The sequence below is a fragment of the Sabethes cyaneus genome, chromosome 3, assembly GCF_943734655.1.
Source record: "Sabethes cyaneus chromosome 3, idSabCyanKW18_F2, whole genome shotgun sequence".
NCBI lineage: Eukaryota > Metazoa > Arthropoda > Insecta > Diptera > Culicidae > Sabethes > Sabethes cyaneus.
The window spans coordinates 21691327-21707734 of record NC_071355.1 but is presented as its reverse complement, the minus strand read 5'-3'; the positions used below and the strand labels follow the sequence as shown (position 1 = coordinate 21707734).

Genomic DNA, 16408 nt, shown 5'->3' with positions numbered 1-16408 from the left:
TTTCGCTGTTCCTGCTGTCTCACTGTTGACTACTTTGCCCTACAGAAAAATTTAAAAGCGTTATTAGTTGGTTTGCAGCAGCCACGGTGATAACAGTCGATTCAAGCAGTTACGCTCGATGATTTGTTCGTACTGCCCCAGCTGTACCCCGGAGTGAAAAAGGTGGATATCGTGAGGCACTTCGCATCCACCGGATGTAACCGATTCGGCATTTGCAATAATCTCTACCTTCTGGCGCCGAACGGGCGATTCGATCTATTTTGATTTCGCCAGAGCCTGTGGGTCATACGGGATCTACATCATGGTTCACTGAAAGGCTTGGCTTACATTTGTCCGACTGCAAAGCCTTCGTCTAGGAGGTGAACTTCGTGCACTCAAGAATGTTTTGTATATTGTCTGGTGTACCCCCAAGGCAGTGCGCTTGGCCCCCTCTTCTTTATTATGTATATTAACGACCTGTTGGAGCTGCTTTCTTCATCGAAACTTTCCTTTACCAACGATCTAAAAAAATTTCGTATTATAGTCCCTCCAGTCGACTACATTGCATTCACTATTTGAGCTTTGCGGATTGATGCAATAGAATCACAAACATGAAAATTTGACTGAATTTGTAGTGCAATTCTGGACTGATTCGAGTTAAGATAGTAATCTGCGACCGCGTGCGGCACAGTGGAATCTCGCAAACGATAAGCACTATCTATCAACGGTTATTAGTCAACAATAAAACCATCATGTTGATTACTCACTTTTAAATAAGTCAAATAGAAAATTCGGAGACCTCAGTATGGTTCTATTGGTGCCCTGCTGAGGGTGTTATGACGAACGACAATGCTATTACAGCTGACACTGCTCTGCCTGACAGCTTCGGCAGCAATAGCCGAGAGGTTTCCCGTTGAAATAGCTCAGTTCGATGCGGTACAGCACACAGCACAGCATGCAATCCGGCAGGATGTCGACGAGAGTTATCGTCTACCAACGGAAACGGTTCCCAGCCACTACACCATCAATCTGTGGACGGAGGTCCACGAAGGTAAAGTGGACTTTCACGGTAGTGTAAAAATTGTCTTGAAGGTAGTTGAAACAACTGATACGATAACTGTTCACAATCGCGGTTTGAGCATTACGTTTGCTGTACTGAAGCGAATAGAGGAAGATAGCTTCTCTATCGTCGAGGAACCAACTTGGAGCATTGATGTGCAGAGAGAGTTACTTATTTTCCAGTTCACATCACCGTTGGAACTAGGCAATTATGAATTAACAATAACGTACAATGGTCGACTTCAAACGTCCACTTCCAGTGGATTTTTCCGCAAGTTATATAGGGAGGAAAACAACGTCCAGAGATACATCGCTTCGACTCAGTTTCAACCAACCTATGCTCGAATGGCGTTTCCGTGCTACGATGAACCGTCACTGAAAGCCACCTTCACAGTTTCAATCACTCACCACAGCAGCTACAATGCGGTTTCGAACATGCCGCTGGACGGTGAACCGGTACCGGATATCGAGAGTCCTGACTTTGTCACGACACATTTCCAACCGACGCAGATTATGTCCACGTATCTATTGGCGTTTGCTGTTACGAACTTCGAAACTAAAGAAGCCGCGAATCAGCAAATTCACGCACGACCGAATGCGATTGAGCACACGGAGTTTGCTCTACAAGTAGGCGTCGATATCCTGTACGCTTTTAATGTTTATACCGACATTTCGTACTACAACTACAAGCCGCAGATTGCACAGATTGCTATTCCAGATTGGGGTACTGGGGCGATGGAGAATTGGGGTCTAGTAACCTATGGGTAAGGTATTTATGAAACGAATGACATTAAGTTGATTGCACCTTCATTTTCTTTTACAACCAGCGAACCGGTTCTTCTGTTCGACCCAACCGTCAACACCTATCGTACCATGATCGATATTGTCACTATTATCGGACACGAATCAATTCACGCCCATCAATGGTTCGGGAACCTGGTTACCGCCGATTGGTGGCAGTACATTTGGCTTAACGAGGGCTTTGCTACGATTTACGGGTACCTCGGGGCACATCTGGCGTATCCAGAGGATAACTATTTGAGCCTTTTCCAGCCTCACTACGTTCTACCGACTCTTCGGTCAGATTCAAGCGATTCAACCCGTCCCATGAACTGGAATGCGGCCACACCCGCGGAAATATCTGCACTGTTCGATGGGGTTGCCTACGGCAAAGGTATTCTGCGTCCACTACCAAAATTATCAACGAAATTCTTAAACAGTTTCAATTTTCAACAGCCGGTTGCGTTCTTAACATGTTCCGTGTGGTCTTGGGTGAGGACAGCTGGAGAGCTGGAATTAAAAAATATCTACAAAGTCGAGCATTGGCAACGGCCACTCCCGATGATTTGTACACTGGATTACAAGAGGGCCTTTCCGATGAGCTTTCGACGCTTCCGGAAGGTAGCACTGTGAAAGAAACCATGGAAAGCTGGACGACGGCTGCCGGGTATCCGGTGTTAAACGTTCGCCGGAACTATCTGAACGAGGATGTGCTTATATCTCAGGGGCGATTTTTCGCTGACAGAGTATCGACCAATGATCACGTTTGGTACATTCCGTACAACTTTGCTCACGAGGGTGACGCTAGTTTTGAACTCAACTCCTTCGATTGGCTAACGACACGAGCCGCAAGATTGACGATCGATGTGGAACCTGAACATTGGCTGCTTTTCAACCGACAGCAATTCGGATTCTATCGAGTTAACTACGATTCCCGAAACTGGCGATTGCTCACTGATGCACTGACTGCCTCGTCGGCGAGTTTCCATCCTCAAAACCGTGCCCAGCTGATTGATGACGCTTTTTACCTGGCACGTGCAAATCAGCTGGACTTTAGTGTTGTTCTTGAAATGATGTTCGCACTTCGCAACGATCACGAATACCTGCCGTGGGCTGCCGGAAACAACGTTCTAACCTATCTGTACAACAAACTTCGAGGAACGGATAATTATGAACCGTTTACGTTGTACGTCAACGAACTGATCAAAGAAATCTACCAAACTCTAGAAATAGTCACGGTTGATGAAAACGAATCACTCCAGCAAAAATACATTAAGCAAACGATATCATGGTGGGCGTGTAAGATCGGCATGGCCGATTGCCTTACGAAAACCAAAGAAACCCTACAAGAAGCTGTTCGAGGAAACGTGATCGTGCATCCGGATGTATCATCGATTGTCTACTGTTACGGCGCACATTCGGCAACGGATCAAGAATTCGTATGGTTGTACCAGCGAATGTTCAACTCTAAGAATCCAGCGGAGAGAACCCTTCTGATCGACGCAATGGGTTGCTCACAACAGAATAATCAGCTTACGGCTTTCCTAGAAACATCGCTTGGTGCTTGGGCAGTAGTTAACTACTACAATAGCGAGCGTACACGGGTTGTTCAGGCCGTCTATTCGGGTAGTCGAACCGGTGTAGATGCTCTCATCGAGTTCCTCAACAACTGGGACACGGCAAACGAAGTCATCAATCGGCTAGGACAGCCCGTCTTCAACAATGCAATAGCAGCAATCGCATCGAGGACCAACACACCGGATGAGCTAAGCCGGCTGAAGGAACTGTTCGATACGGTCCAATCGTTGGCACCGGTTGCGGTCATTGAAGCGGCACTGGCAACCGTACAGGCTAACTTCGACTGGCACGGTAGCCTAGAGGGGTTGATTGTGGCCGAATTTCTAAAGATTTTTTTCAATGGAAACAAGATATAAATCTTTGTGGTCTCGACGAAAATATTAGATAGGATGCAGTAAACTGCAATAAAGTGATCCTGAAATTTCTTGGCAAAATACGTGTTGTCGATATTCAATCTAGTCGTCGAACGGATGTGGTGACTTTCTCACATAAAATTATTTGTTATCATATATCTATTCTCAGACAATCTTGCTCCCAAACATGCCGAAAAATATGTAATCAAACGTTTCAAGTTTTGCATCGCATCACACAGAATGGGTAGGAACTATAACTTGATTAACTGAACTTGTAGAGTACGCTCGAGTATTACCGTGCTTCTTTTCATTCTTTTACATTCTGCTGAAAGACTTGGTCCATACTCCGAATATAAAATTGAACAGTTCGATGCGACCATAGTTAAATAAAAAGAAATGGTACGGTATGGTACCTTTAGTAACTAAAATATTTCTATGTGGTGTGGTTCGGTACGATCATTGTTGTTGAAGTACGACCATCGATGAATTCAATGATTCGGTACGATCATTATTAAATGATGTTTATGGTTCGGTACGACCATAGATGAGCTAAACGATGCGGTACGATCATTGTTGATGAAGCATATGGTTCGGTACGACCATCGATAATGATTTTTTTATGCTTCTAAGGCGCGCGACAAAAGTTTTAAATTTTTTAACTTGCATAAATCAGGGAAACAGCAAAAATAATTATTGTGACGAAAAAAAAAGAAAAGTGAAAACAATAGGAAAAACGAAAAAAATTAAAAAAGAAAATAAGGATAAACTAGGCAGAAAAAAATAAAAAACGGAACTAATAAACAGGAAAAAACGGGCAAGCAAAAATGGAACAGAAAATTCGGGAGCAAGATTTGAAACAAGAATAGTAAAATATGTAAAAATGGAGAAAAAAAGAATACGGAAGATAAATGGAATAAAATGAAAAACAGACCTGACAGAAAAGAAGGATATGATAAGAACAAGAAGAGAACAGATGAAAACAAAAATGTTAACTGGACAGAAAGCAAAAAACGGGACTAGAAAGGAGGAAAAACGGGCCTAAAAATGCGAAAAAACGAAGGAACAGGACAAAAAAATGGAACAGCAAATAAAACGAGACAGGCAACAGCAGGAAAAACGAGAAAATAACACAATGAAGGCGTGACAGAGAAAAAAAAATCGTGGCAGACAGGGTGGGAAAATGGGAATGAAAAAGATAGAAAAGGCAAGGCAAGAGAAAGAAAACGGTACAGAAAACAAGAGAAACCAAAAGGAAACAGAAGAAAAGTGAGAGAGAAAAAAGCCGCTAAAGATATAAGTAGAGTAAAGAAAGATATAAAAGGAGAAAGATGGGATAAGAGATGAGAATAGGATGGGAAAATCACACATAAAAAGAAAAATAAGAAAAACGGAAGATAAAAAATGAAAACTGAAGAGCAAAGCGAAAAAAAAAGGGAACCAAAATAGCATGAATGTGACAGAAAAGAAAAAAAAATGGGGCATCTTAGAAAGGAAAAACGAAGATAAAAAGAGTTAGAAAAAAACGTAAACTTTAGGACTTGGAGATAGTCCGTTTCCTGCAGCTCTCCAGAACAAGAAGCAAAAAGTGCACAGGTGAAAACGTAGCAAAAACTGGACAAACAGCATAGAAATAAAAATAAAAATGCGCGACAGAGAGAGTGACAGGAAAGGAAGAAACGTAGGACCTAATAAGAGAAAGAACAGGACAGAAAAAAAACGAAAAACAGAAAAGCGGAAAAAGAGGAAAATCGAGACAAAAAAATAAGAAAAAGGTCGAAACGGGCAAGAAAATGACCAAAAAAACTGAAACAGGGGAAGAGGAAAAACGAACCTAGAAACGGGAAAAAACTGGAATAATGGAAAAACGGAAAATAACAATCCGGACTCAGAAAAAGGGCGATCGGAAAAGAAGAAAAAAGTAACAGTGGAAGTAAGAGGAAAAGGACAGAGAAAAAGATCGTACAAAAAATCGGAAAATTGTACTGAAAAATAAGAAAAGAAAACAGGAATAACAGATCAAAGAAAACGATAAAACGAATGAGGAAAAGATGTAAAACGAGAGATAAAAAAGGAAAACTGAAGAAAAAAGACAAAAGCAGCGAGCCAAAAACAGTATAAATGTGACAGAAAGGACGGCAAAACGGCAGCAGAAAAAAACGGGGCATCTGAAAATGGAAAAACGGTACAGACCGAGACAAAAAACGAGAAGAAAAGGAAAGAGTTAGAAAAAGACGAAGACTTTAAACGAAACCTAGGGAAACAGCGTAGAGATGAGACGGAAAACGAGAAAGAATATAACATTAGGAATATAACATAAGGAAAGATGGTGCAGAAAAAAGGAAAATGAGAGAAAAAGAGGAAAAACGGAACAAAAGCAAAAAACATGATTCGAAAAAGAAGAAAAAACGGAGCAAAAGGTGGAAAAACGGGACCGGAAAATAGAAAACGCAAAACAAAAAAGAGGAATAAGACGAAAAATGTCAATCCTAATTTCAAGTAAAACTGTCGTGTCTAATTACGTGACCATATCCGGTTTGAAGTGTAACTTCAAGTTCTAATTAGTCCAACCAAACCAGGTTTAATTTCGTCGATGTTGTCAGACCGAACCCATCAGTGACAAAAATCTGATTTCGAGAAAAACGAAGTCAAAGTTTGCTACTCTGTGTCGTTTAAAGCTATCAATCGTTCGAAATCATTTCATTTCTCTGACTGTTTGCAACATTTATGTGATCTAATTAGACTAAAATGTAGCTTAGGAAATGCTTAATCGTACAATTTTTGTACATTTTTTTTTCAAATTTACGTCTTGACCCGGTCTGATTAATTTATAGTCAAGCTCAATTTCCAGTCCAATCGCATGTTCGATTCAAAGCCCAGTTTTGAAACTAATTTCATTCCAATCTCAAGTAACAATTCCAAGTTTTATCACGTTCGTATAGTGGTTTTCATGGCCACCAATTTCATAAAACCGCTTATAAAACTATGAGCTCCACCTGAACTTACTGATGCCCGCTATAAAACAGCTTTCTGACCAAGTGGCCCACTCTTCAGAATGTTTCAGGGAATCAAAATGTCATTGTTCATACGCAGAAATAACCTCTGCCTATAAAACAAACATACGTAGCAACCAGAATGTAATCACGATAACAAAATATTAGGACAAATGAATATTAGAGTGTCTCAAAATAGCACTATGTCAGAAAACCCGGGGGCTCACCCCTCCAATGATAGCTTAGGGTGTCCCAACAAAACTTTTATATGACGTGAACATTCGTTGCCGTGATTTAAGGGTCGCACATTTGAGTTTTATGAAAAAATGGCATTTTTCAGGAGTAAATTCAGAAAAATATTTTTAGAAATGTTAAAGTAGGTGAAAAGGTGAAAGTTAAAATTTTCGAAATTTCATTTAAATAAACGTCAAAACAGGGTATCATTTCAGTTTTCATTTTTCATCTTCCGTTTTTCTTGCTTTTCTTTTTATGTGCTATTTTCCCATCCTGTTCTCATCTCTTATCCCATCTTTCTCTTTTTATATCTTTCTTTACTCTCTAGCGGCTTCTCTCTCTCTCTCTCTCTCTCTCTCTCTCTTTCTCTCTCTCTCTTTTCTTCTTTCTCTTGCCTTGCCATTTTTCTTTCTCTTGCCTTACCTTTTCTATCTTTTTCATTCCCATTTTCCCACCCTATCTGTCACGTTTTTTTCTGCTCATTGGTTTCATTTTTTATTTTTTTGCTGCCTAATTTGTCCTTACTTTCTTTTTTCATTTTTTTCGTTTTCTCTATTGTTTTCACTTTTCTTTTCTTTTTTCGTCACAATCATTATTTTGGCTGTTTCCCTGATTTATGCAAGTTAAAAAATTTAAAACTTTTGTCGCGCGCCTCGGAAGCTTAAAAAATTCATTATCGATGGTCGTACCGAACCATATGCTTCATCAACAATGATCGTATTGTATCGTTTAGCTCATCTATGGTCGTACCGAACCATAAAAATCATTTAATAATGATCGTACCGAATCATTTAATTCATCGATGGTCGTAATTCAACAACAATGACCGTACTGAACCACACCGCACAGGAATATTTTAGTTACTAAAGGTCGTACCGTACCATTTCTTTTTATTTAACTATAGTCACATCGAACTGTTCAATTTTATATTCGAAGTATGGACCAAGTCCTTTGAGCAGAATGTAAAAGAATGAAAAGAAGCACGGTAATAAACAAGCATACTCTACAAGTTCTGTTATTCAAGTTATAGTTCCTACTCATTCTGTGGTAATAATTTTCTTATTTTCAAATCAAACAATCCCTGAGTCCAATCCGAAGTACAGTGAACTCTCAAAAAAGTTATGGTACAGTTCGATACAATTCCATTTAAGCTTTTCATTACAGTTTTTGTAACAGATGTGATGCAAAAGTTGAGATGATTTATCGACCATCCATCAACAGTTTTATTGTCCAAGCAATTATCCGAAGCGACAACACGTATTTTGCAAAGAAATTTCAGGATCACCTTAATGCAGTTTACTTTGCGAGACCACAAAGATTTATATCTTGTTTCCATTGAAAAAAATCTTTAGGAATTCGGCCACAATCAACCCCTCTAGGCTACCGTGCCAGTCGAAGTTAGCCTGTACGGTTGCCAGTGCCGCTTCAATGACCGCAACCGGTGCCAACGATTGGACCGTATCGAACAGTTCCTTCAGCCGGCTTAGCTCATCCGGTGTGTTGGTCCTCGATGCGATTGCTGCTATTGCGTTGTTGAAGACGGGCTGTCCTAGCCGATAGATGACTTCGTCTGCCCAGTCGTTGAGGAACTCGATGAGAGCATCTACACCGGTTCGACTACCCGAATAGACGGCCTGAATAACCCGTGTACGCTCGCTATCGTAGTAGTTAACTTGTACTCCAACTCCGGAACCTATGGATGTAGTGAGGAAAGCCGTTAGCTGATTATTCTGTTGTGAGCAACCCATTGCGTCGATCAGAAGGGTTCTCTCCGCTGGATTCTTGGAGTTGAACATTCGCTGATACAACCATACGAATTCTTGATCCGTTGCCGAATGTGCGCCGTAACAGTAGACAATCGATGATACATCCGGATGCACGATCACGTTTCCTCGAACAGCTTCTTGTAGGGTTTCTTTGGTTTTCGTAAGGCAATCGGCCGTGCCGATCTTACACGCCCACCATGATATCGTTTGCTTAATGTATTTCTGCTGAAGCGATTCGTTTTCATCAACCGTGACTATTTCTAGAGTGTGGTAGATTTCTTCGATCAGTTCGTTGACGTACAACGTAAACGGTTCATAATTATCCGTTCCTCGAAGTTTGTTGTACAGATAGGTTAGAACGTTGTTTCCGGCAGCCCACGGGAGGTATTCGTGATCGTTGCGAAGTGCGAACATCATTTCAAGAACAACACTAAAGTCCAGCTGATTTGCACGTGCCAAGTAAAAAGCGTCATCAATCAGCTGGGCACGGTTTTGAGGATGGAAACTCGCCGACGAGGCAATCAGTGCGTCGGTGAGCAACCGCCAGTTTCGGGTATCGTAGTTAACTCGATAGAATCCGAATTGCTGTCGGTTGAAAAGCAGCCACTGTTCAGGTTCCACATCGATCGTCAATCTTGCGGCTCGTGTCGTTAACCAATCGAAGGAGTTGAGTTCAAAACTAGCGTTACCCTCGTGAGCAAAGTTGTACGGAATGTACCAAACGTGATCATTGGTCGATACTCTGTCAGCGAAAAATCGCCCCTGAGATATAAGCACATCCTCGTTCAGATAGTTCCGGCGAACGTTTAACACCGGATACCCGGCAGCCGTTGTCCAGCTTTCCATAGTTTCTTTCACCGTGCTACCTTCCGGAAGCGTCGAAAGGTCATCGGAAAGGCCCTCTTGTAATCCAGTGTACAAATCATCGGGAGTGGCCGTTGCCAATGCTCGACTTTGTAGATATTTTTTAATTCCAGCTCTCCAGCTGTTCTCACCCAAGACCACACGGAACATGTTAAGAATGCAACCGGCTGTTGAAAATTGAAACTGTTTAAGAATTTCGTTGATAATTTTGGTAGTGGACGCAGAATACCTTTGCCGTAGGCAACCCCATCGAACAGTGCAGATATTTCCGCGGGTGTGGCCGCATTCCAGTTCATGGGACGGGTTGAATCGCTGGAATCTGATCGAAGAGTCGGTAGAACGTAGTGAGGCTGGAAAAGGCTCAAATAGTTATCCTCTGGATACGCCAGATGTGCCCCGAGGTACCCGTAAAGCGTAGCAAAGCCCTCGTTAAGCCAAATGTACTGCCACCAATTGGCGGTAACCAGGTTTCCGAACCACTGATGGGCGTATTCGTGTCCGATAATAGTGACAATATCGGTCATGGTACGATAGGTGTTGACGGTCGGGTCGAACAGAAGAACCGGTTCGCTGGTTGTAAAAGAAAATGAAGGTGCAATCAACTTAATGTCATTCAGGTCTTAATTAACTTACCCATAGGTTACTAGACCCCAATTCTCCATCGCACCAGTACCCCAATCTGGAATAGCAATCTGTGCAATTTGCGGCTTGTAGTTGTAGTACGAAATGTCAGTATAAACATTGAAAGCGTACAGGATATCGACGCCTACTTGTAGAGCAAACTCCGTGTGCTCAATCGCATCCGGTCGTGCGTGAATTTGCTGATTCGCGGCTTTTTTATTTTCGAAGTTCGTAATAGCAAACGCCAACAGGTACGTGGACATAATCTGCGTTGGTTGGAAATGAGTTGTGACAAAGTCAGGATTCTCAATGTCCGGTACCGGTTCACCGTCAAGCGGCATGTTCGAAACCGCATTGTAGCTGCTGTGGTGAGTGATTGAAACAGTGAAAGTGGCTTTCAGTGACGGTTCATCGTAGCACGGAAACGCCATTCGAGCATAGGTTGGTTGAAACTGAGTCGAAGCGATGTATCTCTGGACGTTGTTTTCCTCCCTATATAACTTGCGGAAAAATCCAGTGGAAGTGGACGTTTGAAGTCGGCCATTGTACGTTATTGTCAATTCATAGTTGCCCAGTTCCAACGGTGACGTGAACTGGAAAATAAGTAACTCTCTCTGCACATCAAGGCTCCAAGTTGGTTCCTCGACGATAGAGAAACTATCTTCCTCTATTCGTTCCAGTATAGCAAACGTAATGCTCAAACCGCGATTGTGAACAGTTATCGTATCAGTTGTTTCAACTACTTTCAAGACAATTTTTACACTACCGTGAAAGTCCACTTTACCTTCGTGGACTTCCGTCCACAGATTGATAGTGTAGTGACTGGGAACCGTTTCCGTTGGTAGTCGATAACTCTCGTCGACATCTTGCCGGATTGCGTGCTGTGCTGTTGCTACCGCATCAAACTGAGCTATTTCAACGGGGAACCTCTCGGCTATTGCTGCCGAGACTGTCAGGCAGAGCAGTGTCAGCTGTAATAGCATTGTCGTTCGTTATAACACCCTCAGATGGGCTCCAGTAGAACCAAACTGAGGTGTCCGAATTTTCTATCTGACTTATTTAAAAGTGAGTAATCAACATGATGGTTTTATTGTTGACTAATAACCGTTGATAGATAGTGCTTATCGTTTGCGATTCCACTGTGCCGCAAACGGTCGCAGATTACTTTCTTAACCCGAATCAGTCCAGAATTACACCGCAAAATCAGTCAAATGTTCAAGTTGGTGATTCTATTGCATCAATCCGCAAAGCTCAAACAGTGAATGCGACGTAGTCGACTGGAGGGACTATCATACGAATTTTTTTTAGATCGTTGGCAAAGGAAAGTTTCGATGAAGAAAGCAGCTCCAACAGGTCGTTAATATAGATCATAAAGAAGAGGGGGCCAAGCGCACTGCCTTGGGGGTACACCAGACAATATACAAAACATTCTGGAGTGCACGGAGTTCACCTAGACGAAGGCTTTGCAGTCGGACAAATGTAAGCCTAGCCTTTCAGTGAACCATGGTGGAGATCCCGTATGACTCACAGGCTTTGGCGAAATCAAATTAGATCGAATCCGCTTGCCGCTTGAATTCACTCTCACGTGATATCGCTATCACATAGCTCATAAGATTAGATGCTTCAGGAAGCCGTGCTGATTGTCAGAGATGGTCGGTGCCCCAGTTCTGTACAAAGTTCTTTAACTCGACTGTTTCCATCGTGGCTGCTGCAAACCGACTGATAACGCTTTTAAATTTTTCTGTAGGGCAAAGTAGTCAACAGTGAGTCAGCAGGAACAGTGAAACAACGGGAATTGCTTCGCCATAAACCATTCATGATCCATGATATTTTCCTGGGAAGTGAAGTTTGTAAGTTACTTTCATTTTATGAATGATGGGAATTGAAACGATTGGTCGACATTTTTTTTTCGTCTAATGAAGAAAGTTAGCAAATTTGGTGGATAATTGTAATTGTGGGAATAGAACGACAGTAGGCAATTACGACGAAGCAGCTCCAAATTCTTGATTTTTCGAAGGCTTTTTTGAACTTGTTTCGTATCCGCTTATAATTGACTAACTTTGTCATATATAGGTTTCCCGAGTTGGATAGTTGACTGTAGTACATTCATACCTCATTGGACGTAAAGCTTTCGTCCAGTCCATTAGGTCAATCTTGAAAACTCAGCAGCATTCAACGTCCTGCAGCAGTCTCAAAATTTTCCGGATAATAACATCCGTGCTAGATTTCGCGGCTTTTACATGACTATTTTTACACGAATTTCGGGATTTACGCGTTTCTTAATGCGCCTTTCTACGAGGAGGAGCTCCCATACAATTGAAACGCAAATTTCTGCATAGCTCGAGAATTAATAAAGCAAATGGAACCAAATTTGGCATGTGAGGGTTTTAAGTGGCAGCAATTTTTTCTATGGTGAATTGGGACCCCTCCCCACTTTAGGAGGGGGGGTTCCTATACAAATGAAACACAAATTTTCTCATAACTTGAGAACTAATCAATCAAATGGAACCAAATTTGGCATGTGCTGGTTTTTGGAGATAGGAATTTTTTTCTGTGGTGAATTGAGACCCCTCCCCGCTTTAGGAGGGAAATTATGACCGCTTGCTTCTATAAGAGGGGGGCTCCCATATAAATGAAATACAAACTTCCTCATAACTAGAGAACTAATCAGGGGAAAATGAGCAAAATGGGGCATTTCGCGATGGCAAACAGGAAAGGGGTTGGCATCACGAGATTCTCCGAAAAATTTTCCATAAGATCACCTATATTTTATCAGCCTGCTGGCCGTATCTTAATTGCATCTGTTTTTTCGCTCGTTTTTGCCCATAGTGCGCTGGCTGCGAAGTCTGTTGAATAAAAACAGCAGGTTGAGTATTGAAACGAAGTGTAGCATTCAGGCTTTGCTTTCGGATCAGTATTGCGAAGCCCACACTCATGTGGTCTAATTTCCTCACACACGCATGCTCATTTTGACAAACACACCGGCATAAGCATCCCTTTCGGACGCTGGCACTGCAACGAGTTTTTAGCTAACAGCTACAGTCGTCGCTCTCGTTCGTCGTTGAAGCCCGAGCTGCTTACAGCGATTACTCACCACGAGGGTTCGCACTCCAGACGGTGAGTAGAATCGAAAGCGGGAGCTCACCTGCAGCTCATGAGCTTTTTGACTCACGAATAATAAGCCATGCAGGAAGACGATATGAGACTGTGCTTCTGCGAGTGTGTGGGTAGCAGAATGTCTGCACACGGCAACGGCGGCTGTTTTTTTTACGCCTGCATGAGCGGTGTAAACGTTGAATGCTATGCTTCTCACGGACTGTCTCGCGTGTGAGTAGACATTGTTGACTTGTCGAGCAAGAGATTCGCAATATTGCTTTCGGTTTTATTGAATCCAAAGAATACTCTAACCTAACCTATTAATACTAAAACAAAAGACTGCCGCTTATTCAGTTTGAAAGTTGGAAAAAGCGGTTTAGCCGCTTTATATTTTACAAAAGCTAAATCGATGCGAGGACTAGAGAAAACTAACTAGAGGTCAGTAGACCTAGGGAAACGAATAGACCTAGACAGATGTGATTCCTGCGGGGGGCTGTCCCCCGTGTTCTAGTGTTACATTCGGGCTTGTAACATTCGGGCTACTGTTACTTTCGGGCAAGTGCTCTTCGGGCATGTGGTATTCGGGCTAGTGTCATAAAACTGTGCGATGTCTAATTGAACTAGCGCTAAAAATCGCCCAAGACTTACCCCTTCGGATGGCTGCGACCGACTGCCGGAGTGCCGGCTGCTTAGCAATCAGCACTATCGCGTCGACTGGAAGACGCGGGCGATACCGACGGCTGCTCCCGAACAGGAGCGAAGGGCAAAATAATATCATAATGTGTTATGGAAATCGAATAACTCATATCAAAATTTGGTCTTGTTTTGGCTGACATAGTTGGTAAAATAACAAAAAATAATATCAAAATTTTGCTCCTTTAAGGCCAAAAGAATAATTACTTGTGTTATTTGAATAACAAAGCAATAACATGACTGTATTCAGAGTTTACAATAATATATTTTAGTATTATTAAGGTATTGAATAACGCATATGAGATATTCAAACATCATTTTATAAAATATTTATAATCTAAAATCTCTTTAATTAATAAAAAAAAGATTTATGAAATATATCGAATGTCATTTTAAGGTCAAAATAAGATATGATAACAAAATCAGTTATTATACTCATCTTACGACCACTGTTTTAAATATCTACTCAATAACAAAATGTGTTATCAATGTATCTCCCTACAAATTCAATAACAAAATATAGTATTATAACACAGTTTGATATTGTTTCTATATTATTTTGCTCTTCGCTCCTGCTCGGGCTGACACGACAACGAACGGAAAGAGCTGTATGATGCTCGCTCCGATACTACAATAATGCAATGTGATATTTTACTCGAGGGGCACTCAACCCCCACATCTCTTCTTACAAGGTAAAATATGATGAAAAAAAATCTGAGGAGTTTTCCAAGCTACAGGTGTCAAACAGATTTTATTAGATAATTTGCCTGTATATTCACTTTAGGTTAAAAAAATCAGTCAATCAGTTAGCGTCTGCCAAGCGAATGAAAACTTGGATATGGCTTGGGGTTCTCCTCGTCCTCGAAGTCCTTCGAACCGGATTTTCACCCCCCTGTGATCCTCCTGCTGACTTACACGGGTAGCTGATTGGCCACGCCATTTGAAGACTTGTTTGGTCTTGGAAACATGGCGCCTAACAGTTCATCCGTCATCTCCCAGTACCAAACCCCAAATTTATCTCTTCCATGACCGCATAACGCTGAGTACCGAACCATTCAATTCTAAGCCATACAGAACTGTTTTTATTTACCTAAAGTCGTACCGAACCATTTTGTCTATCTGTGGTCGTACCGAGCCACTTCATTTATTCATTCATTTACTAATGATCATGTCAAACAATTATTCGTATGGTCCTACCGAACCATATACTTGATCGAGCAATGATCGTTCCCAATCATTTCATTTGTCTATGGTCGTACCGAACCATTTTGTCTATCTGTGATCGTACCGAGCCACTTCATTTATTTATTAATGTCAAACAATTACCCGTTTTATTTAACTATTGTCGTACCGAACCATATACTTTATCGAGCAATGACCGCACCGAATCATTTCATTTGTCCATGTTCGTACCGAAACCATTTTGTCTAACTGTGGTCGTACCGAGCCACTTCATTTACTAATGATCATGTCAAACAATTATTCCTTTTCATTTAACTATGGTCGTACCGAACCATATACTTTATTGAGCAATGACCGTACCGAACCATTTCATTTGTCAATGGTCGTACCGAACCATTTTGTCTATCTGACGTCGTACCGAGCCACTTCATTTACTAATGATCATGTAAAACACGAAACACCCATTTATTTGTCAATGTTCGTACCGAACCATTTTATCTATCCGTGGTCGTACCGAGCCACTTCATTTAGTAATGATCATGTCAAACAATTATCCTTTTTATTTAACTATTGTCGTACTGAACCATATACTTTATCGAGTAATGATCGTACCGAATCATTTCATTTGTCCATGGTCGTACCGAAACCATTTTGTCTAACTGTGGTCGTACGGAGCCATTTCAATTACTAATGATCATGTCAAACACCCATTCGTATCCTTCCACCCAACTATGGCTGCACCCCGCACCGGGGCACACACTTCCACTCTGCCTGAATCATTTCACTCTGTCAATGGTCACACCGAAATCCTCAATTCCAAACCACACAGAACCATTCCATTTACCAATGTTTGTATCGCACCATTTTTTATCCAACCATGACCGCATCGAATTGTTCAACCTATATTCGGAGGTCGGAGTATCGAGGCCTCTCTTTATCATCCATGTTGATCATGTGGACCAAAGGAAGAAACAGAAAGCAAACAAAGTAACAAACAAACATTATAAAAACAGCCATTCAAGGCAAAATTCCTATCCATTCTGTAATAATAAAACATGGATAAAATTACAATGCATCCATGCATTCAAAACAAACAGCCTCTGAAACAACAAGCAATGATATGTACGAATTCTATATGGAGCACTCCCTACACGCGCAGTTTAAGACGGCTGTACTCTGATGATTTTTAACTTTTTTGTCGAGATATTCCCAA

General features: G+C 41.6%; 2 protein-coding genes across 2 annotated transcripts; one reads left to right on the top strand and one right to left on the bottom strand.

Moving 5' to 3' along the window:
- Nucleotides 1-828: 828 nt before the first annotated feature.
- LOC128739363 (aminopeptidase N-like) lies at nucleotides 829-3752 on the top strand. Its single transcript, XM_053834847.1, has 3 exons — nucleotides 829-1802; nucleotides 1866-2212; nucleotides 2275-3752. The coding sequence occupies exons 1-3, from the start codon at nucleotides 829-831 to the stop codon at nucleotides 3750-3752; spliced, it is 2799 nt and encodes a 932-aa protein (XP_053690822.1).
- Nucleotides 3753-8292: 4540 nt separating this feature from the next.
- Nucleotides 8293-11207, bottom strand: LOC128739362 (aminopeptidase N-like). The gene is made up of 3 exons (XM_053834846.1): nucleotides 10237-11207; nucleotides 9833-10173; nucleotides 8293-9770 (listed from the first exon to the last, which is right to left on the bottom strand). The coding sequence occupies exons 1-3, from the start codon at nucleotides 11205-11207 to the stop codon at nucleotides 8293-8295; spliced, it is 2790 nt and encodes a 929-aa protein (XP_053690821.1).
- Nucleotides 11208-16408: the final 5201 nt, after the last annotated feature.

Excerpts from the sequence above, each read along its gene's own strand:
- LOC128739363 (XM_053834847.1), top strand. The coding sequence starts at position 829 with ATGCTATTACAGCTGACACTGCTCTGCCTGACAGCTTCGGCAGCAATA. Across the intron at positions 1,803-1,865 it reads TGGGGTCTAGTAACCTATGG|CGAACCGGTTCTTCTGTTCG; the intron begins GTAAGGTATTTA and ends TTTTACAACCAG. Across the intron at positions 2,213-2,274 it reads TGGGGTTGCCTACGGCAAAG|CCGGTTGCGTTCTTAACATG; the intron begins GTATTCTGCGTC and ends AATTTTCAACAG.
- LOC128739362 (XM_053834846.1), bottom strand. The coding sequence starts at position 11,207 with ATGCTATTACAGCTGACACTGCTCTGCCTGACAGTCTCGGCAGCAATA. Across the intron at positions 10,174-10,236 it reads TGGGGTCTAGTAACCTATGG|CGAACCGGTTCTTCTGTTCG; the intron begins GTAAGTTAATTA and ends TTTTACAACCAG. Across the intron at positions 9,771-9,832 it reads TGGGGTTGCCTACGGCAAAG|CCGGTTGCATTCTTAACATG; the intron begins GTATTCTGCGTC and ends AATTTTCAACAG.